The sequence below is a fragment of the Peromyscus eremicus genome, chromosome X (assembly GCF_949786415.1).
Source record: "Peromyscus eremicus chromosome X, PerEre_H2_v1, whole genome shotgun sequence".
Classification (NCBI taxonomy): Eukaryota; Metazoa; Chordata; class Mammalia; order Rodentia; family Cricetidae; genus Peromyscus; species Peromyscus eremicus.
Genome location: NC_081439.1, coordinates 28989578 through 29013607, shown reverse-complemented (window position 1 = coordinate 29013607; position 24030 = coordinate 28989578). Strand labels below are relative to the sequence as shown.

At 38.9% G+C, this 24030-nt stretch overlaps 1 protein-coding gene across 1 annotated transcript in view; it reads left to right on the top strand.

The window, feature by feature from the left end:
* The window catches only part of Map3k15 (mitogen-activated protein kinase kinase kinase 15), a 129455-nt gene that overhangs the window by 65346 nt on the left and 40079 nt on the right, over positions 1–24030 (top strand). The window contains exons 7-11 of the mRNA XM_059250048.1: positions 13902–14072; positions 16513–16625; positions 16984–17143; positions 22024–22174; positions 23737–23844. Of these exons, the coding sequence (XP_059106031.1) occupies positions 13902–14072; positions 16513–16625; positions 16984–17143; positions 22024–22174; positions 23737–23844 (703 nt within the window). The remainder of the gene's footprint in view (positions 1–13901; positions 14073–16512; positions 16626–16983; positions 17144–22023; positions 22175–23736; positions 23845–24030) is intronic.

Sequence of the window (24030 nt, the reverse complement as noted above, 5' to 3'; positions counted from 1 at the left end):
CTTTAAAGGACCCTTTATCCTGCCAGCAATCTCAGTCCTACTCATAGATAGAAACTCAATTCTGTCACTACTTTGGGAGTAGTGCTGCAGGCTATATATGCTTTTAGATAATCATGTTGTATTCATGAATGTTTAAACAAGATTTTGTCCAAACATGGGCTAGCTGAAAGCCATATTTAAAATTTATTTCACTACTAAATGCCAAACTTACCTCAAATCATCTGTCCTCTTCCTTGATTAGTCCCCATCTGGTTTTGTTGTTTTTGCTGCTTGTGGATTTAGAAGCAATTTCAGGTTGATAATTTTAACAGGAATTTTCCTTAGTAAGAACATTCTAAGGCTAAGGATGTAGCTCAGTTGGTATTTTCTTACTGTGCACAATACCCTTGGATTTTATTCCCCAGTACCATGTAAAACCAGGTATAGTGATGAACGACGTAATTAATCCCAACACCTGGGATGTAGAAGCAAGATGCTCAGAAATTCAAGGTCTTCCTTGGCCATATAGTAAGCTCAAGGGCAGTCTGGAATATATGAAACCCTGTTGATAGAGGGGTAAAGGAGTAGGAGAGAGTAAAAACTTTCTATGTACTATAAAGTCACAGTCTACACTCTCCCCTAGAAACAGCCTCTGAAAAAATGGGGTGCACACAATTTATTTGGGAGGTAATCATGTGATGCTTCAAAAGAATGAGATTATGTGATGGGAAAAGAAATGCTATAGGCATAGAAGACATGTGAAGAAGCAGAAAACTAGGGCTCTATTCTAATTAGGATGAACCTCATTGTTGTCTTACCTAAGGGAGAGGAAGCTGGCAACTTACCTACCAAACCCCACCCATCATTTGGGACTATTCTGGGAGTTAGCAGTGGCAGGGGTAGTAGGCTCTACCAAGTCTGTGTGGAGATGAGTGCTGGTAGGGTAAGGGCAGGGATCTGAGTGTCTGCTACCCATACTGTTATTGGAGTTGACTTTACATCTTTAATTTCTCCTCTTTTCATCAGTTTTTTCTATTAAGTCCTTCCTACATTATATTTTGCCCATAACTGCCCAGAATTATGGGAGTTGTTTCATTTTAGTTTCTCTTAGTGACTTATTCTGCTTTGCAGAAGAAACCAGATACATCTGAAATGTTTACATGAATGAGAACTATTATGAGAGATGTAGATGTTATACTCTAGTGAATACTTTTTTTCTTAAACAATTATTTTTGTAATACTTAGTGTGACTGAAATAACAGGACATAAAAAACTTGATTGTTTAGGATGCCTCTGGGTAACGTATATTGTAAATCCTTGTCAGACTAATTGCTATGAATTTAGTTTTCAAGAATTATTCTTAGTATGGAAATGTCAAATATTATTAAGGCTGTGATACATGTGAAATGATAAATTAATGTTGGTCAAATAACTGATAGATTTGCATGGTGGGAATTAAAGAGATATAGTATCAATGAACAGTAACATTCAATATCTAAGTTATCTTGTTCTGTATATAATAATGGCTAAATTATTAAATGTTAAGATGATAGCTGGTATCTTACATTTCTAAGATAAATTTTAACAGTTATAACATTAAAACTAAAAACTATTATGTGTCTGTATTCTCCTTTATCTAATATATTTTTTATTTTCGAGAATTTCTTACATGAGTATTGTATTTACATCATTTCCACACCTCCATCTCCCTCTTCCCCTTCCAATTCTTCCCATCTGCCCCCACTCTCTCTCTCAAGTGAAGATTTTTTTATTTGCTAGGATGTAATATTTCTCTATTCAAAAGTGGTTTTAACCTGAGTGAATTGTCACACACCTGTTATCCCAGCTACTAAAAAGCTGAGGCAAGCAGATCTTTTGAGCCTAGGAGCTTGAGAGTGCCTGAGCAACATAGAAAAGCCCCATCTCAAAAACAAGTTTTGTTTGAGTGTCTGATAAATGAGTACCCAGAAAGCTTTTAGCAGTACATCTCTGGATTATGCATACATACATGGAGCTTCTTCTGAGAGCAGCTTGGGAGAATTACTATGAGAAAACTACCCCATGACCCCTCCTTTATGAACAGATGGAGATTGTTGGCTTTGTCATGGATCCAACTGAAACATTGATAATCATCAAAGGACCTTCTAGAATGAAAAAAATTTTAATTTTTTTTATTCTTTGGAATTTCATACATGTATAAAATATATCTTGGTCATATCCATCCCCTACTCCTCCCTGAAACTGCCCCCAGGCTACCCCTAAATACATCTCCCTCCCAAATTTATATCCTCTATTTTAAATAGCACACTGAGTCCAATTTGTGTTATCCATATGTGCATGGATGTGTGGTCATACAATGAGGTGTGGGCTACCTACCAGTGACCACCCACCCCAAAGAAAAATGATTCTTCTTCCCCCAGCAGCTGTCATCTGCCAATAGCCCCTCAGTTAGGGCTAAAGCATCTGGAGTCTACTGCCCCCAACATATACCATGTTGAAATTTTTACCTGGCTTGATCTTGTGCAGGTCTTATGCTGGTAACCACAGATGCTGTGAGTTCATGTGTGTTAATAGCCATGTCATGTCCAGAGGACAACATTTCACAGTGCTCCTTCCTATCTTCTAGCTCTTAAATTGTTTCCACCCCCTCTTCCGAGATGTTTCCTCAGCATTGGTGGAGGATTCTTAGAGCCATCCCATCTATGGCTGAGTAATCACAATCACTTATTCTCAAACACTTTGGACAGTTATAATTTTCTGCATTAACCATTGTCCTCTGAAATAAGCTTGTCTGATCAAGATTGAAAGAATCACCAATTTATGTATGTTAAACAGAAATATTTGAAAGTAGTTAGACATTGTATTTAGCAAAACGTCAGCTGAACACTAAGAATTTAGAGGGAAAGAAGGGTAATGATAGTGACATGGGAATGAATATAATCAATTAATTGTATTATGTAGGCACATACACATATATGAAACTGTTAAATTTTATATTTTAATGAGTCTTTTAAAATTAATGTTATGTGTATGGGTGTTTTGCCTGGATGGAGTATATGTACTATATGTATGCCTGATGCCTATGTAGGCCAGAAGATGGCATTGGATCCCCTGGAACTGGAGTTATGGGTAGTTGTGAGCCAACATGTGAGTGCTAAGAATCAAATCCAGATCCTCTGGAAAAACAGCAAGTGCTTTTAACCACTGAGCTATTTCTCCAGCCCCAAATTTAAAATTTTAAAAGTTACTTGTCACCCATTCTTACCAAAGAATTAAATTAGGTCTCATGTAGCACCCCAGTACAGTGGATACCATATATTACTTTAGTAACAATACCATTCTGTGCTTTTAAGAAGAGTTGCTTAAGCCGGGTGGTGGTGGTGGTGGTGGTGGTGGTGGTGGTGGTGGTGGTGGTGGTGGTGCACACCTTTAATCCCAGCACTTGGGAGGCAGAGCCAGGCAGATCTCTGTGAGTTCGAGGCCAGCCTGTTCTGCAGAGCAAGATCTAAAAACTACACGAAGAAACCCTGTCTCAAAAAACAACAAAAAAAAGTTGTCTAGCAAATCAAATGAAAAGAAATTGAGTTCCTAGAAGTCTACCTCTCATGGGATTATTAACTGGATAGCCAGAATGCACAGAAAATGAATTTGAGAACATGGAAGTTATGCCCATGTGTCAACTTTCTTGTATTGGTGAGGATGTGAGGAAGGCCAAAGGGGTGGTTCATGCCTACACAGAACAAGCTGCTCCTTAGGTATTTAGGCAAACACATCTTGGAGCTAAACTTTGAAAAGCCGTATGGAATAAAGTGTGAAGTTTGAACAAAAACTTCTGAGTTCCTCTGGATAGGTGTCTCTTGGTTAGGCTGAGCTTTTGGGAGACTTTTCAGAAGAGTGCTAGTCATAGCTCCAGTAGTCTGGTTCCTTCTCTAGTTCACTTCTCTTTAGCCTGGTCTTCAGTGTGAGGAGCAGCAGGTTGTTGATACCTGTGGAAGATTGCATGTGCTGTTCCTCTGCTGGGAGTGGTTTTTGTGTCATCACTTACTTGACTGACTGGGGTCATCCTTTAGAATCTAGTTCAAGCATCCCTTTCTGAGAGAGGCTGGTACTAAATCTGAAAGGAATACATCTCTGTATTTGTTTGTCTAATATGTATCCTCTCTCCCACAGTAGACTCTGAGGAGTAGGGAACTGTGTCATGGTAAATACTAGGCTATTGTATGCCCAATGCCTAAGATCACTGTGTGACCTCTATGCAAGTGTTCAATAAATATTTGTTGAATAGAGTAAATTAACTAATGGCTAAGTGCTTGATTACAGTATAGAGTTGGAAGAGATCCATATGTAATGAATGTATGGATGCTATAGTTATTTTCAGGGTTTGGCAATAAAAAGCAAATCTTTTCATGTCTTCATTTACATGTGAGTGTTTGCATAAAATATTTCAGTTATATTCATTATATATAGAAAAATATCAAAAACTAATTACTGGTGATAACACCATCCATAGTATATTATTTACTTTTATGGCTGTGGTAAAACACCATAACCAAAAATGACTTGTAAAAGAAATAGTTTATTTTGACTTACAGGAGAGGGAAAAAGTCCATAATGGTGAGGGAAGCATGGAAGTAAGTGGCAGGTATGACAGCAGGAAGCTAAAAGATCCCATTTCCATCCACATCAAGGAGGTAGAGAGAGAGTGAACTTCAAATGGGATGAGACTATAAACTCTCAAAGCCAGACCCTAGTGATGACATACTTCATAACAGCAAGGCTTCACCTCCCGTAGGTTCCATAAACTCCCCAAATAGTAGCACCAAAAGGGGATCAGATATTCAGAGCCTATGGGGGGACATTTTTCATCCAAACCTCCACATACAGTATCCATTGAATTAGGACCCAAAGCAAAGGATGTGGAAGAGTGAAGGTTTACATAGGTTAGATCAGGATCAGTGGTGATGGAAGTCTTCCTAGTCACGGACCCCAGGTATTTTCCAAAGGGGAAATCTGATAGAGACTCAGGAGAGTTTATCCTCCTGACCATGGGAACATCTGCCTCCTTAGCATTGTTGACTTATGTATTCGCCAGGGTAAGGTACGTGTTGTAAGAAACAGCCCACAAAGTTAGTACCTTATGATGATGAAAATTTCTCTTCCCTCATGCAACATCCCAGTGTAGATGTATCCTGATTAGATAGTCCCTTCTTCATATTATTCCTTGACAATCTATTCTCTATCCATTCAAAGCTCTGTCCTTTTATAGATTGTTGGAGCTCCTGTTGGTCAGGTGATAAAAACTGAAGACCATAGTGAATTAGAAGGGGGAGAGCTGTGTGTTTTGTTTCTTCTTTATTAAGGTAATTCATACATACATGCAATTCACCAATTTTAGGTAGCCAAATCAGTGTATTTTAGCATATTCACAGAGTTGTACAATCACAACCACAGTTAATTTTTCTTTTTTATTTATTCTTCTCTCACATATTATATTCTGACTACAGTTTTCCCTCCCTCCTCTCCTCCCAGGCCCTCCTCCTCCTTTCCCTTCAGAAAAAGGCAGGCTTCCCAGGTATATCAACCAAACAGCATATCAAGTTATAATAAAACTAGACATATAACCACAGTTAATTTTAGAGCATTTGCAGCATTCCCCCCCTGAACAAATCTATCCATTACCAGTCAGTTCCCTTTCTTGTTTCCTCCAGGTTCCCTCCCTAGTCACTATTAATCTATTCTGGCAACCCATTAGTAGTTACTTCCAATTCCCTTACCTCACTAGCTAACCAATTCCTCCTTGTTTATGGCTTTGCCTTCCCTGGCCACTTCCTATGAATAGAATGATAAAATATGTGTTGTTTTGAGTGTGGCTTTTGTCATGTGGCATAATATTTTAAACACTTGTTTATGTTGTAGATTTTGTCAGTACTTACTTTTGTTGCCAGGCATTCCATAGACCACATTTTAATTATCATTTCATCTGTTGGTGGGTATTAGGGTTGTTTCTATTCTTCAGTCATTGTATGGAGGCTTCTATGTGCCTGGTGAGGGATTGCTACTCCTTCCTTCATATGCTCATTCACCCAAACTAAACCCCAACTAACTGCAAGGGAAATTTGGAAATGGAGTCTGGGTGATCAGGAAGGAAAGGAAATAGGCTGTAGTGAGCCTGCAACAACTTGTAGATAAGAAGTGAAAACTTAACTAGACCTATTGTGAAGATTTCTGGTAACATGTCACAGGACAGGATCAAGCAGGAATATGCTTCAGATCCTGCTGCCTTTGTGCAAGTGGGAGAGACAGTCTGCAAAATGTCCAGTTCTGTTGCACAGTCTTCTAGTCACTGAAGAGCCATCACGTATTTCTTTGTAATCCCCCTGAAGGCTGGGGGAACTTGGCATGATGGGAGCACAGCAGGAGTGCTGCTGCCCTGTGATATAACTTGGACCCACTTGTAGAGTAGGAAATAACTATTTTGGTTTGTGTTTCTTTGGCTATGGGCATTGTTCATCTGAGAACACAGGTTGTCTCTAGTTGTTCCCTTCTTTTCTGTAAATATGAGGCATCTGGCCAGTGGAGGGCACCTGCTTTCCTATGGCAGGTGTGTATCTGTCAGAGCCCGGTCAGGAAACAGAAACTACCTTCTGTATTTAAAATAGAGGAAACTGAACACAGGAAATTGGTTACACAGGCAATGAAAGAGTTGAGGAGGGAATCAGAAAACCAGGAGTCAGCCTAGAAATTAGCAGCTGTAGGAAGCTGCTGTCACTCTTTTCCTGGAGCTGTCTAGAATAGAGATGATATTACCGGATACAGGAATTACCTGGAGTAGTGATCCTGAGGCAGCCTCCTGGGAGCTGTCTATGGAAGAGAACCAGCTGTGGCTAGAGCTACCCCAAACCAAGAAAGAATAGACAAAGTTGTCTGGTCTTTCCTCCTCCCCATCCTCCAATTACCTGCCTAGACAGCCTTTCAATGGCTACAGCCAGATAGATGGTCATCAGAAGCCTGAAGACTTAGCTCCCTGAGCAAAGCAGAATAGCGAAGACTGGGAGATTATCTGAAAGAAAACAGACCCATCAGTGGCCCAATAAAACACTTTCAGATATACCATTGTCTTCTGATTGCTCTTAATACAACTTCATCGTGTCATATTTTATAGACAATAAAATGTAAAGTTGTAAGGATATAACTCGGTGAGTGCGGCCAACAAAATATACTCAGCAGATTACCAGTGCTGTGAGCTACAATGACTTAATCCCCCAAAGTTATCTTTTTTGTCCCCTTCCTAGCCACTTTGCCCACCATCCAGCCCTATCTGTGTGTTTTTGATTGCTCTAGTTCCCCGGCTCCTCTTCTTTTTGGTAGTGTCAGAATTTGTATATGCCTATTCAATGATTTTTAATTTTTCTCCTATGGTTCTTAGACTAGGGTTCTAGAGTTTTCATTTCTCTCCTCTCTCTACCTTATTCCTTACTCCCCTCTTCCCTCTTTTCCTCCCTTTCTCCACCCCTACCACACACAATATTTATAGAAGCAATGTATTGTTAATAATTGATTTCAAATTCTTGTTCGGAGTAGATTTTTGTTTGTTTATTTTTCAAGACAGGGTTTCTCTGTATAACAGTTGTGGCTGTCCTGGAACTCCCTTTGTAGACCAGGCTGGTCTTGAACTCACAGAAATCTGCCTGCCTCTGCCTCCCAAGTGTGGGGTATATTTTTTTTGTGGCAGTCTCTCACATTGTTGCTCAGACTAGCCTGGACCTCATGGAGTTCCTCTTCCCTCAGCCTCCCAAATGCTTAGATCATGCACACAGGTACCCACACCTCTCCCAAGTTCTTTTACTTTGAGTGAAGTCATCTCTGGGTCAGTCCAGGTGGTTATGTTGTATCTCAATAATTGGATCACATTTTTCTGCTTCTCTGCACTCTTAGAATTGTACTGTACTCCACACATGATATCTAAAAGACCTGAGTCAGAAGTATGGCTTTATTTTGTTTGTTACTATGAATATTGGAAGCCTTGCCTAGGCCTGGTGATTAGCATTTATGGCTTTTTTTAATAGTTCTAGAGAATAGCTGGGTTGACAGTGGATTGCCTTTTTAATTTGATTCACTTCACCTGTGATTAGCCCAACCCCCAACCTCCTGTCCCTCTGCTACCTTTTCTGTCTTGTCAATATTTATGCAAGAAGAGCTAGGAACTGCCATTTCTGATATCTTTGGATTCAGTTATTGCAGGGCCTGGAATCCAAATGCTGTGATTAATGCATGAGACAGCTCTTGGTTTCTGAGCTTCTCTTTCATTTGTGGCTTTCTAGACTGAATTCAGGGGGTGGAGTTAGAGTAACAGAATTGTTAGAGTGAGTGATTTTTCTTTTGCTTAAGGGTGATTCTAAATTGGATTCTCTCCTATCATCTTAATACTGTTTTCCAAGGGGAAAAAAAGCTGACTTACTCCTTGTCTTTACTATCAAATGTAAACAGAGGTTTCTCTGTCCCACCCCTTCCTGCAGCCACTTATAAATAATCACTCAGAGGCTTAATATAAATTACAAAATGTTTGGCCTATTAGCTCAAACTTATTACTAACTAGCTCTTACATATAAATTAACCCATTTCTATTAATCTATGCATCACCACGTGGTTCATGGCTTGTTACCTCTTTTTCTATATGTCTTGCTTCCTCAGTGGCTACTGGCATCTGCTCTGACTCCACCCTTCTTCATCTCCAGTTTGATTGTACAGCCTACCCTTATTCTGCCTAGCTATTGGCCAAAACAGCTTTATTTGTCAACCTATGAGAGCAACACATTCACAGTGTACAGAAAGACATCCCACAGCAATCAAAGGCTCTTTCTTTCAGTCATCTACTTAGACCAGGCAAGCAAGTGTGGAAATTGTCATAGTTCTGGAATTGACTTCATCATGACTTCCCACCACAGGAAGGACTGTTCACATGCTTTTATGTCCTAAAGTCTTTTGTTATGTTTTCGGTACCTGCAAAACAATGTTCTAGAAAGGATGGTGGTCTCATCAGAGAAGACCTCACTCATTAGAAAGTAATCAGGGGTCATGTAGTTTAAATACACGGGGAGGAAAGCCATAGGCAGAGACCAGCACATTGAACAAGGCTTGCACAGCTGGAGCAGAATAAATAGTCGATGAGGAGTATAGATGGTAAGAGATGAGATTGGAGAAATAACTAGCTACAAGAGCTTGGAAAATATTGAAAAGACCATTTTTAGAAAATGATACTTTTCCTAAGCTAAGCATCCCTGAAGAGTTGTTGTTGTTGTGTGAAACAAAGTCTCACTGTGTAGCCCAGGCCTCAAATTTACAATACTCCTCCTGCCTTAGCCTCTAGAGTGCTGAGATTGTAGGCATACACCACCACAGTCATCTTGCTCCAGGAGAGGTTAGATTTAGAGCTGTTACCTGATATAAAATTGTTTGAGGATCAATGACTTTTGTGTTAAGAATACATTGTAAGGGGCTGGAGTGATGGCTCCACGGTTAAGAGCACTGACTGCTCTTGCAGAGGACCCAGGTTCAATTCAGCACCCACATGATGGCTTTAAGTTCCAGGGGACCCAGCTCCACTACACATTTAAAAAAAGAAAAAGAAAAAAAAGCCAACAAAATAAAGTTATGTTTAAAAGAATAGATTGTAGAGAAGTAAGGGAGAAGATGGGGGGATTACAGTGGTTTGGCCCATGGTGGTAACTGTGGAATTCATGAGGAGTGGACTTTTCAGATACGGTTTGAAATAAAAAACCAGTGGCATCTGCTTGATGAATAAACAGTATTAGGGAACATAAATCATGACTAACATTATTTTTTGCCTAAATAACAAGAATAATGGACTAATCATTAAACAAGATGGGGAAGGCTGCAAGAAGGACATTATGATAGTATGATCAAATGATTTTAGATATATTGAATTTGAGGGGTTAGACATGCAAAGGATGTGCTCAGATGGAGATATAAATCTAGAATTTGAGGGAAAATCTGAGCCAGAAATAGAAATTTGATGATTGTCAGAATATAGATGGTTTGAAAACTCAGGTTATAATTAGATTGCATCATGAGGAGACCTAATGTGTTTGGTACAGAGGAGAAGGGCCAAATGTTTGTGTTTGGAGATACTCCATTGTTACAAGATGATATATATAAGTAGTTATCAAGCTCCAGTAAGAAGATAAGTAGTTATCAAGCTCTAGTAAGAAGATAAACAGGTGAATGCAGTGTCCTGCTAATCAAATGAATGAAAAAGGAGCCACAGTTGTTCAGTGCACACACAGGTCAAATGCATGTGTAGATCAAATGATCAGACAGCTCAAGGACTGGGAATTGTTCCATAGATTTAGCAATAAAGCAGACATGCTGAGTCAGAATATGCAGGATAAAAGGCATGGATGTCGAACTCTCATCTCCAGAGAGTCACATTTAATTGTTCTGGGGTGCACACTGGGTCCCTGGACTTTTAAAGACCCCTAGGTGTGTCTAATAAGGTTAAGACCCACTATCATCTTTACTTTCTCATCATTGTGAGATGTCCTTAGTGTCAGAAGTGATGTTGCTGACTGATTAAACACAGGAGTTTTTATCTGTAGGGCTTGTTTCTGGATACTTGGGACCTGGAAATGATAAGCAGATCTCAAAGCTGGTTAGTAACCAGTAAAGGGATTAGCTGTTTAGCACCTGTCCTAAAGTGACTTTTAAGCTGAAAAATCTCTTGGCTTTTCATTTTTCAGGTGCTTGATTTTTGTTTTGGGTATATTCAAAAGCATTTTGTTTTAACAAGGGTAAGTTCAAGTTAATAATAATTGAAAAAAAATCTCAAAAGGAAATTTTAGTATAACTAGTCCAGAAAAAAGTGTCCCAACCTGAATTCTCAGCAACAATTAAGCATTTAGGTGAGTTAAGTACATTCTTTGCAAAATCCTAAATATTTCATCCCTCAAAAGTTGGCTAGTAACAGGTGTAGAAATTTTTTTTTTTTTTTTTTTTTTTGGTTTTTCGAGACAGGGTTTCTCTGTGTAGCTTTGTGCCTTTCCTGGAACTCGCTTTGTAGACCAGGCTGGCCTCGAACTCACAGAGATCCGCCTGCCTCTGCCTCCCAAGTGCTGGGATTAAAGGCGTGCGCCGCCGCCGCCGCCGCCGCCGCCGCCGCCGCCACCGCCGCCGCCGCCACCACCGCCACCACCGCCACCACCGCCACCGCCACCGCCACCACCACCCGGCAGGTGTAGAAATTTTGTACCTCATTAAAGTTTTAATTTTTTTTGTATTCTTACCATATACATTAGGAGTTATCTAAATGCTTTAGTAAATTTGAGTTGGTTTGGTATCTGTTAGCTCTAATAATTAAAGAATATCATGGTAGGCTATGTAAAAAGCAATCTGGTTTAATTAGATACTATATGACAAAGAGAGCAGGAACTCAAATACAAAGTTTTCTCTGAAATAAACACTACTAACACATATGCTCATGCATTTAGACAGAAGCCTGGAAGGATACACCTTAAGCTCTTTAGAAAACTTCTGCGAGGATTTGTATAAAATGGTTGTTTTTATGCTTTGTTTAAGAGAATTAAACCCTAATGCCCTATGGTATCCACTGAATGACATGAATAAATTTCTTTCCTGAGTGTGCAATGGGACTAGTCATGTACCATATTTGAGAGAACTTAGAAAATAGTCATACAAATGATACAATAATGTTCTCTAGAGTTTAATTTTATTGTGGATCCCCAGTTAAGAAAGGCTATTTAGGTACTATTCTGTCTTCTTAGATGATGAAGTAAGTTTTTGAGGTGTGTCTTTAGGAAAGAAAACAAAATCCTGCTATAAAAGTGCCAAGAAATTAAGAAGAATAATTTCTTTATAAAGCTGAGTGTAGTAGCTGGCTCATGTATTCTCAGAATTTGGGAGGCTGAGACAGGAGGATTGCCATGAGGTTGAGGCCAGCCTGGGCTACATACTAAGTTTTAGTCCAGCTTGGGCTGAGTGGCATGTCCCAACAAAATATTTAAAAGATTCACTAGACTAGTTATTAACAAAGCATAAAAACAACCATTTTATACAAATCCTCGCAGAAGTTTTCTAAAGAGTTTAAGGTGTATCCTTCCAGGCTTCTGTCTATATGCATGAGCATATGTGTTAGTAGTGTTTATTTCAGAGAACAAGATCATGCTTTTAACTAGCATTTTTCTGTACAACATTATGGCTATTGTTCTACATTGTTATGTATTCCTTTCTAAGGGCTGCATAGTATTACATAGCTTGGTTGTTATACATTTATCTGTCCATTCTGTTAACAGATATTTGCAGCTATCTCCAATTGTTCACTATTATAAGCAATGCCATAACAAAAGTATTTTTCAAAACTCGTTGGGAAAATTGTATATTATAAATTCTAGAAGTGGAATTTTAAAGTCAGGATGCTTGCCTATCTTTTAATTTATGTAAAATTTCAAAAGTATTCAAAATTGGAGAGTATTGTGATTGTAGGCAAGGATCTTCATAGACACAGACCAATAGGAAATACAGAAATCTAAGAAGAGCCTGGCATAGTGGCACATGTTTATATAAGAACTAGAGAGGCAAAGGCAGAATTATTGTGAGTTTGAGTGACCAGCCTGGTCTACACAGTGGGTTCTGGGAATAGCCAGGCCTACAAAGTGAGATCATGTCTAAAATAGATGGATGGAATAGAAATGCAAAAATATTTATTATTAAAATTATCTCATGTGGTTATGGGGCCTGAGAAGCCCCATCATAGGCTGCCTGCAAGCCAGAGACCCAGGAAAGCCATTGGTAGAATTCATTGAGTCCAAAGGCCTGAGAATTAGGAGTGCCACTGTATGTGATCCCTGAAGTCTAAAAACCTAGAACCAGGAACTTTAGTGTCTAAGGGCTGGAGAAGATAATTTCACAGCTCAAAGGGAGGGAAGGAGGAAGATAGATTGAGATTGGCCTTTTTGGTCTACTTGGGCTTCAATGTGTTAGTGGTGCTAGCTAGCACTGGTGAAGGTGAGTCTTTAGTCTATTGACTCAAATGCCAGTCTCACCCACACACCCAGAAATGATAATTTTACCAAGTCTCTGGGCATCCATTAGCAAAGTCAAGTTGATATGTAAAACTAACCATCATAATTGATCTCCATGTACCCTTTATTCACTTGAATAGTTATCTTTGCAAAAGCAATTTTATTTTACCTTAACCCTCACTTTCTTCTACTCAAAGACCAGATTTTATTAAGAATCAAAACATTCCACTTCACCCATAGATGTTTCAAGGTTAAGGGTGCTTTTATGAAATAACTATAGATATGGTATCTATACATATTATAACAATTAATAACAATTCCTTAATATCAGTGTTCAAATTTTCTCAGATTTACTTTTTAAAAGATTTATTTTATGTCTATGAGTGTTTTCCCTGCATGTATGTGTGTGCACCATGGTACATGCACAGGCCAGAAGAGGCAGTTACATTCCCTGAACTGGGGTAATAGGCAGTTGTGAGCTAACTGACATGGGTGCTGAGAACACAATCTGGATCCTCTGCAGGAGCAGAAAGTACCCTTAACACTGAGCCATCTCTCCAGTCCCTTACTTACATTTTTACAGTGGATTTATCTGATTAGGAATCTAGACATAGTTTATATATTGCATTTGATTGACATGACTCTTAAGTCTCTTTCTAATACTGTTTTCTCCTCTATTTTCTTCTTCTGATATATTAAGAATAAAATCAAGAAAGGAATTGGCTATACTTTTTAATGAGATTTCTGGCATAGTTCTTAAGTAGTTGCTACATTTGAAAAGGGAAGAGTATTCTTTGAATAGAACAAATGCATATATACATAAACATCTTAAATTAGATGTTTATGATCTCATAACATATTTTTCAGGAGAAACAGCACAGGTGACCGTGAGAAGGCTCTTCAGGTCATGCTCCAAGTTCTGCAAAGCTGTGATCACCCAGCTCCTGACATGTTTTGCCTGTGTGGGAGGATCTATAAGGACATCTTCCTGGATTCAGGCTGTGAAGAGGATGCAAGCAGAGACAGTGCCATTGAGTGGTAAATAGCACACATAGTGCTGCATAGAGCGGAATCATGTAGGCTGAGTAGCCAGGTCTTTTCCTTAGTACATAAATGCCTGTCAACTGACAGCGAAAATGATTGTAGTGTATGTGGTCTAGGAATATTCAGATTCCTGGTTCTGAGAGAAAGACGTGATAAATAGAGAGTCCTGCTACTTATGCTTATCCATGAGAAAAGAATGAGGCTTCACACACTCCTGCCAATTGCCCTTTCCAGATGTGTCCACCACCATTGGGCATCATCTTCCCAGTGAGCTGTTCATGTCTGCCTGTCTTTATTCAACAGATGTTTATTCAAGGCTTACTTTGTAGTAGACACTTTTCTGCATGGGAGATGCAGACATAGCAGACATGAATCCTTATCTTTGGGGACCTTGCCTTGCTGGTAAGGGAAGTCAGCAAGCAAATAAAATCTATAGGCTATTAGCTGATGGTGAAGACTTAGGTGGGGAGTTAAGCAGGGAGGGAGGGTAAAAAGAAGGTTGAGAGAGTGGTCTAAAATTTTAATTTATTTTTGGAGTGCTAGGGATCAAACCCAGGATCTTGTGCATACTACACAAGTGCTCAGTTACTGAGCTGTAGTTCCAGTCCCTAGTTTGTGTTTTGAAATAGAATAGCGAAGGCCAGTACAGAGATGAAGGTAGTGCAGCTTCACAGATAACTGTGAAGAAGGTGTTCCATGTAAGAGGAGAGCAAGGGCAAAGGTGCTGGGGCAGAAGCATGCTGGATACACTTAGTGATGGTGAGAAACAGGCAAAAGAAGAGCAATGAAATGAAACATAAGATGATTATTTTACTCTTAAACGGGACAGGACATCATGAGAGAGTTTTCATCCAAGACTGACATTCATTTCTAAGAGGAGTATTCTCACTTCTAGGCAATGGATATATTTTAGGGAGTGTCCTTGCTCTATAAAATCCCTGAATGTTAGTTAGTAGCTACGTTTTTTTGGAAGCTTGTGATTCTGTGGGATTTTGAGGCATTTCCTCTCCTAGGCCTCACTCCTAAAGTTGCTATCAGCTTGAGGGTTAGGCAGGACTAGAAAAACCTAAGATGGCTTCATGCATATTTGGCAGCTGATGTTGAAAGTGAAGGTGGGAGCTACAAGGCCTATTGGGGCTAATGTTCAGGAACTCACTTGAACTCACTTCTACCACATTTTATTAAAAGAAGTCATGTGGCCTACCAAAAACAAAAGCGTAGAGAAATATGCTACATCTCTGCCACCTTATTTCTATGCGCATAAATTTTTCTGGGATTCCCAGGCACCCTCATATCTTAGGACCCTTAGAGATCTCCAGCTCAACTTCCCTCTTAGACTGTGATTCCACATCACCCTCTCTTTGCCCACCTATTCTACTTTAAGGTGACATTGATATTGAGTTCATCGCAAATCTCTTGCCTCAGCCTTGAAAGTGTTGAGAATAGAGGCATGAACTTCCACTATGCTTTTCTTTGGTATAACTTTTCATTGTGACAGAAAAAATGGGAAGATACAATAAGAAAATAATTTTAAGTCTTAGACTATTGAAGAGTGAGAGAAAGGTTGGACTTCTGTTGAGTGGAATAGCCATGATTTTCTTGGTGTCTTCTGGTCTGTGTGGTAGTACTTGTATTATCCTCCAAAGCTCATAAAACTACATTGTAACTGACTAAATGATAGCTTCTCACTTTAAAAACTAGTGTGTCACTAAATTCTCTTGGTAGTTTACTGTGTTTGTGTTACTACTCCATTGAATAAATCATTTTTCCTTATCATAGTAGTCATAAAAATTTTATGTCTAGTAAAGAATAAAGAGGAGAGTTAAGATGAAACTGTAAACTTTTTCCTATAAAATGGCACACCTAGTTTTTAATCTCATTCCCTATCCTAATATGGTAATTCCCTACCTCTTGCCTCCCCTGCACATTTGCATTGATAGGCATTTAGGATCTGAGATTCAAGCAGTATCCTCATACATGAAGAAGTGATTCAGTGTTATGATAATGTAAGCAAGCAAATGGCATGTAGAGAAATAACCCATGATCGATGCCATTACTATAAATAATAATACCCAACGTACACTGAGAGTTTAACTTAAAATGAGACTTAGATGTCAAATTATGGTCATTTGGAGGATTATAATGGATTTTAAATTTCTTTTGTATGTTTTCATATGATTTACTTATTTATGTAGTCAATATAGTCAAACAATCTTAGGAGGAAAACTAAAAACTTCTTAGTGTAAGTTACCATGTTTCTATTACATTTTCAAAACATCGATGTGTGTACCTGTTCATCAGGGTTAAGGGAGGGACTATAAAACATTAGAGCAATAAATATCTTCATGAAAAGGTAGTTTGTATTATTATCTACCCATTTCATTCTAAATCAGTAAGATGATGTAATAAGAATTTGTTGGTTCTATAATTGTAGGTATCGCAAAGGGTTTGAACTCCAGTCATCTCTTTATTCAGGAATTAACCTTGCAGTTTTGCTGATAGTTGCTGGACAACAGTTTGAAACTTCGATGGAACTAAGGAAAATAGGTAAAGCTGTTTATTATTGCAGATGTTTAGGATTTAGTTATATAAGTTGAGCATTAAAAAATTATGTTCAACTTGCTGGGTATAGTGACAGGACTCAGGAGGCACAGGCAGGTGGATTCTCACCTATTCTAATAGTGACTTCCAGAGAGCCAGGCCTACATAGAAAGACGTGTGTGTGTGTGTGTGTGTGTGTGTGTGTGTGTGTGTGTGTTGGTTCAAATAACTAGAGTTGCTTTTCCAGGAGCATACCTGAGACAGCAGCTAAATAAAATGCCTACTTGTTCTTTTCCTAAAGTCTTGTATAATATGGAAGAACTAGAAAGATTTTTTTCATGATATCAAAATTCAAATTCTTAAGGTGTCCGGCTGAACAGTTTATTGGGAAGAAAAGGGAGCCTGGAGAAAATGAACAATTACTGGGATGTAGGTCAGTTCTTCACCGTCAGCATGTTGGCAAGTGATATTGGGAAGGCTGTCCAGGCAGCAGAGAGGTTGTTCAAACTGAAACCCCCAGTCTGGTAAGTCCCATCTGTGCCTAGTAATCTCATGTCTTCATATCTGAACCTGTTCTGAAATGTCTCATTCAAGGAGAAAATGTTAGATATAGCTGAGCAACAAATGCTGTTTTGCCTTCTTTAATGCATCTTTATTAAAGAAGCTAAGACAAACGTAACAGCTTTGAGGGCTCATTGCTTTTATGTGCAGGGTAGAAGAGACAGGTACGTGTTCACCTAGAATTTATCTTTGCATGCTCTATCCCTGAGACTAGACTTGTAGCTGGAAGTTTTCCTGTGTCTCAGCCGGCCAGCAGTCGGGACACATCTCTCCCACTCATGTCCCCCAAGTAAACACACAGAGGTTTATATTAATTATAACTGCTTGGCCATTAGCTCAGGCTTATTACTAACTAGCTCTTACACTTAAATTAACCCATAATTCTTATCTATGTTTAGCCACGTGGCTTGGTACCTTTTCTCAGTTCTGCCTTATCTTGCTTCCTCTGTGTCTGGCTGGTGACTCCTGACTCAGCCCTTCCTGTTGTTTTTAAAAATGATAAGCGGAAAGATCATGAGGCATGAGCCATGACAAAACCCAGTATCAGAGCTTTATTTGGGGGGGGGGGACAAAAGAATCAGGCCTGGGGAAGAAGCATGTGCAGAGAGCAGAGAGAGAGAGAGAGAGAGAGAGAGAGTAGGGGAAGAGAGAGCAGAGAGGGAGGAGGAGGAGTCTGTGTTTAGCTTTTTAAGGATTCCCGTGAACATGCACAGGTGGGCTTACAGAGCTATGCCATGCATGCGCTGATTGCATGACCATACCGTGCACATAGAATCACCAGCGCACACTGATGATGTAAGACGTAAGACCCCTTACTTAGCTGCTGAACTGCGCATGTGTGGTCATGCAGCTGGAGTAGTGGCAGAATCCTAACACTTCCTCTTCCCAGAATTCTCCTCGTCTTCTCACCCTGCCTATACTTCCTGCCTGGCTACTGGCCAATCAGCATTTTATTAAACCAGTGTACAAGGGCATTATCCCACAGCACTAGACTGTCAGTCTTCATGACTTCGTTTAGTTTGTGTCTTCAAGAGCAAAATGCTATTTGATATTAGTATGTGTATGTGTTTGTGATAAAGCATATAGTAAAACTGAAAAAGAACATCAAGAAAATGATACTCTTGAGCTGGCAGCACTTAGTAGTCCGCTAGCCATGGTGGGCTCTGTGGTGATGTAGGGTATTTTGTTGGCCTTCATCAAGGGTGTTGGCATCGTCCTCAGTTGCTATACTGCCTGGCTATTCCACAATGTACCCCCATTTCTATAGAACCCCAATCCTTTAAAAGGACCTCTGGCCCTAGGTTATCCCAGCTACCAGCAATACCACTGAGGAAGATATTGCCTGCCACTGCCATTGTGGGAGCTGCTCATCAGTTTCCTCCCAGATGATCTTACCTCCAAGGAAGGACTGACTCCTACATGGCCCTGAGACTCTCCAGAAAGGATCTCTTACTCTGCTCCCTTGTTCTGTGGTAGGGATGGGATACCCCAGTGGCCTTGTCACACAGGTCACCCCCCCTTTTTTGTTTCTCAGCATACATGGAACAAACTCTCACCCCAGCTCCTTCCTGTGGCACCCTGATGAGTATTTAAAGCCATTGGGGGGGGGATGATGTTTGTCTCCAATGAAAACTGGAACTAAAAGACTAATAATAAAGACTGGTTAATAAAATGGTGACACAACAACACCCCTGAGTCAACCCTTTAACTGTGCAGAGAAGACTACTAAAAAGACAGGGAGTGCGTTCAGGGTTTATTAGAGAATGAGAAAGGCCAGGTTCAGGTTATAGTTTCCTGCATTAATAGTTCCCAATCTTTACTGTTCATTAGAATCATTGGTATTGATGAAAGCTTAAATTTTGATGCCCAAACTCTAGTATCTCATTAAGTAGACCTACAGTAGAGCCTGAGAATTTGCATTTTCAAATTATAAGCTGCTACTACTGATAATCTGGGGACCACACTTTGAGAACCACTTTTCTATAGACTCTTATTTTAATTAAAAAATGTGTGCTTGGTATGCTACTCATAGAAAAAAACATGGACAATATCAGATTTCCACATAGATATCCGAAGCTCCATTAGAATTATGGTTACCTTATTGATAGCTATAGTCTCACAATAAATGCTCAGTAGATACTTGCATAATGAGTAAATGATAAAGAGGGATGTTATCTTAGATATTAATAGGACTTACCTTAGAGAGATGACTTGATAAAGGTTTTAATTTTATGTTTTCTCTTATCCATGTTATCTGAGTTTTCTAAAATACAGCTCTATTTCAGGTTGAATATTCCTTATCTGAAATACTTAGAACTCTAAGCATTTGAGATTTGGGAGTTTGGGTTGTTTTTCTTTTTAAAAAAAAAATATTTCTATAGTCTTTATTACTTGAGCATCCCTAACTCAAATCCAAACTGTTTCAAAACCCAAATGTTAAAATTGTGTATGTTGACTATGCCAAATGATGGGTTTCATTGTTAAAGTCTTCTGTATGAATGATCATGTAATTATTGATTGTACTCACCCCCTTTACCTTCTCCCATATCCCCTCCTTCTCTCTGGTCTCCTTCCTTTTCCAAAACAGTACCCCTTCAACTTTCAAGTCTTTTTTTTTTAATTAAAACTACATTTCCACATATTTTTCTTCAATGGCCTGAATTATTTTGTTTAACCTGATGGTCTTTAGTTCCATCCATTTTCCGTCAAATGTTATAATTTCATTCTTCATAGCCAAATAACACTCAATTGTTTATATCATTTTTCCCTGTTGATGGACTCCTAGGCTGATTGCATGATTCTACTACTGTGAATCATGCTGTAATAAACACAGAAGTACAGCTACAACACTCAAAATTTGGGGGTTTTGGAACATTTCAGATTTTGGATTCTCTTGACTAGGGCTCACCTTACATTTGCATGCTTTTTTTTTTAATTACTTCAAATGGCCCATGTTTACCTGCTAGTTCTTACTTTTCAGTTTAGTAGACCAGTTGGATTCTGGGGGTAGGAATTTCTTTAATCATACCCACTTTGACTCTATTATCCCAGTCTGAACAAACTAACATTTGGTTTCAGACCATATCAACATTTTGGAAGTTCTCTTAGACTGAAAGAGTACGTCCACATTGGGTATCTAACACTCTTAGAATGGCTTCTGTGTACAACATCCTAATCTTAAAGTACATTGCTATAACTGGACCAGATAAAGTAGACTCCAGAGAGAGGAAGCCCCAGGGTTGAATCTAGTGCCTTTACATCAGTATCTGAGTTGACTGATAATGTTGTGCCTACTGTCAAGAGTGCCCAGTACCCAAAAGCCAGTCTTGGAACACAGGAAAACTTCTGACTATACCAGTTTGATGATTAGGATGTACTTGAAGGACTTAGAGAACTCATAATTGTTATTATACTCACTGTTAATGGCTTGTTACAACAAAATAATACAAATTAAATCAGTGATGGCAAAATTCTTGGATCATGTGTCTAGAGGAGATTATGTACACACTTCCAATTCCCATTTCTCAATGGAATAGTATGCATGGTGCATAATTCTCCCATCACCAGTATGTGACAGCAGGTATGAAGTATTGCCAGCCAGGAAAGCTCAGTAAGCCTTGATGAGCAGCTTTTTTAAATTAAGGTGAATTATATCAGCACAAAGTGTTCATATGGCTGCTCTTAATTATCAGTCTTCAGCTTCTCCAGAGGTCAAACTGATATGGTGCATGGACAAAGGCTTCCACCATGAGTCATATTGTTAATGCAGACTGTCTAGCATGGCCAAAGGCCCTGTAAAACACATCCTCAGCAGACAGGATATTCCAGAGCTTAGAGCAGTGGTATCTAGACAAGGGCCAGACCTATATGTGGAATGTGTTACTTTTGGATGGCTAAGGCCTGGTAAGTGCCCAAACAAGTCAGCCAGAGTTTTAACGGGTCTACTTTTCTAGATTACTCCATACTTTATCCTCAAAGAACCAAATAATACAATGATGCTTTCATATTAACCATCCCTATTTAGTACCAGAGAGCTTGTAACCACCACTGCCTGACAACTACATTTCCAAATATTCAGTTTGCTGAAGATAGCAAAGTAGAGGCAGAATCAAGGCTTCCTGACATGAAAGTCTACCTGGCCAGATGATTTTGTTTAAGTAAAAGACAAGTTTTAGGTAAGCAGTTGCTGGAATTGAGGGAGAGGATGGGGACAGGAAGGAAGGAATTGTTACTATAGGACAGCAACTTGAGGTGGTGGCTCATAGTGATAGGCATGAGCTCCACTTTGACTGTACCAATGGCAGAATTTGATTTTGATACTATACTATGATTTGATTGTGATATTATGCTATGGATTTGCAAGATATTGTCAGTAGAGCATACTTAATCAAGGTTTTGGTATACTATTTCTAAAAATACCTTAAAACAGATAGGTTACCTAAATTTTTTAAAAAAGGGATATGACATATTAGAATTTTGTAGTTGCTTTTTCTGTTAAACTAATTGCTTTTGTTTTCTAAAACAGTTATCCCGTGCTTTCCACTACAATTAGATGTCATACTGATGCTTGGTCTTAGCCAATAGGCCAAAAATGTTGGATAGTATGTACTAAAATTGAGGTGTTAGAAAAAGCTGTCTTTTAGAATTGTGTTGGACTGATTTTGCCTGTTTTTATTTCTTATGAATAGTTATGTGGTTGCTCAGTGACTTTATGAAGAGCTCATGACAAATGCAAATTGAAGTACATAAGGCTTTGTTTTGGGAAACTTCTTTGAAAGGGATTAGAATTGATTTCAGTTTCTTTAGGAATCTAATTTATGAGGTTTGTGATTTTTTTCCCCAGGTACCTGCGGTCATTAGTTCAGAACTTGCTGTTAATTCAGCGCTTCAAGAAACCCATTACAGAACATTCACCCAGGCAGGAACGGCTTAACTTCTGGCTAGATATAATTTTTGAAGCAACAAATGAAGTTACTAATGGACTCAGATTTCCAGTAAGATATGCTAAATCTTGTTTTTGTTTTGAGGTGTTTGTTCCTTTGCTGGAATCAAACCTAAGAACTGGCACATGCTAGCCAAATATTCTACCACTGAGCAATACCACTAGTCCCAATCTTTTAAGATAGACCAAAGAGACTGGGGATTCATACTATATAATTATTAAAAACTCTAAAAAGGAAGAAAACTGCAAGTTATAATATTTGGATAATAGTCCTCTGTGGAATCAGCAAACGATAAGTTAGTCTCTGGGAAAAAATTGCCCATGTGTCTCAAATAGTGGCTCTCAACTGAATGTAATTTTGTTTCACTCAAGGACATTTGGCAGAATTTGGAGACACTTTTGGTTGTTAGAACCAGATGTGATGCTACTGACAATAAGGTGTAAGGACTAGGGGGTCTGCTACATGTCCCCCAATAATTAGAACAGCACCCTTACACACACACACACAGAGAGAGAGAGAGAGAGAGAGAGAGAGAGAGAGAGAGAGAGAGAGAGAGAGAGAGAGAGAGAATAATTTGATTCAAAAATAGTAAGACAAAAATGAAGAGATCTTGTTCTAAAACATGTTGTACATGGAATTTCAAACTGTCTTTTCCAAAACTTTGGTTTGCCTCCGGTGCTACTAATTAATATTTAAAACCTTGTTGAAAAAGCAGAATTGCTTTTAGCTTTTCATTTAGTTTTGTTTCAGTTTTATGGGTATCTCATAAATTTTTATAATTAAGATATCTAAGTATTCTAGAAATTGAAATTCAATAATTGTATTTCATATTTATGCCATGATACTTTGTGAATATGGGTGATTTTAAAAAGAATTTCATTGACTACTCAAAAAATGCAGTTATCGGAAGTGATTGTAATTATTTTGTTTCTGGGTAATACATTTTAAAATGTTGTTTTAATTTTAAATGTTTCAAATTGGATAGGTACGAATCAGTAAGAAAGCACACACCTGTGTAAGCTGTACTTAAGTTTATCATACTAAATGTGTTGTTGCTCTGTTTGGGAATTTGCTTTCTCATCCTCTCCACCTACTTCTACGTGCTCTTTCTCTCCCTTCCCTTTCTTCCTTGTTGCCCTCACATGTTCTTAACCAATTAACTAGTGTTACTTGGAAACAGCACTCACTTTTCATTTGCCTGCATATGTACATACTTGGTACTTGCTGGCTGCCCTGTCTGTCTACTTCCTTATTTCTCTCAAAAACAGTAACTTCCTTCCTTCTTCTGTCACCTTCTCAAGCGGGCCTCTCTTGTCCTCCCTGTAGGATGAGGCATAACCTCCCTGTTTCCGACATACTCTTTTTGAAGTGTTGTGTGCCATTGGATTGGATAGCCTTGTGGTTCACTGTTCTGGGTGCCCTCATTGAAACAGAATCCTCATGCAGCCAGGGATGCATGAGGATTATGTGCTATGCTATAGGCCTGGCTCCTAGAGCCATGCTTGGCATAGTTGCTCCTTTGTATTTGTTGAGTACAAATTCTTCCACTTCCTCACTGGCAGAGTCACCTGTTGTAGATTGCTGTGTTTTGTAAAACTCTGCTCTTATTTTAGGTTCTGGTAATAGAGCCAACCAAAGTCTACCAGCCTTCTTATGTCTCTATCAACAATGAAGCTGAGGAAAGGACTGTTTCTTTATGGCATGTCTCACCCACAGAAATGGTAAGGGGAAAAATCACGAATAGCCCTTGCTTCCATATGATTGAATCAATAATTTGATCTTCAAATAGGACAGTATATGTGGTAGTGTTAGAAATAATAGGCACCCATGCTTAACTTGTAAATTATGAGATTGTGTATGAAACTATAATCACAGATGAAAGAAATCTATTTTGTGTATGTGGGCAT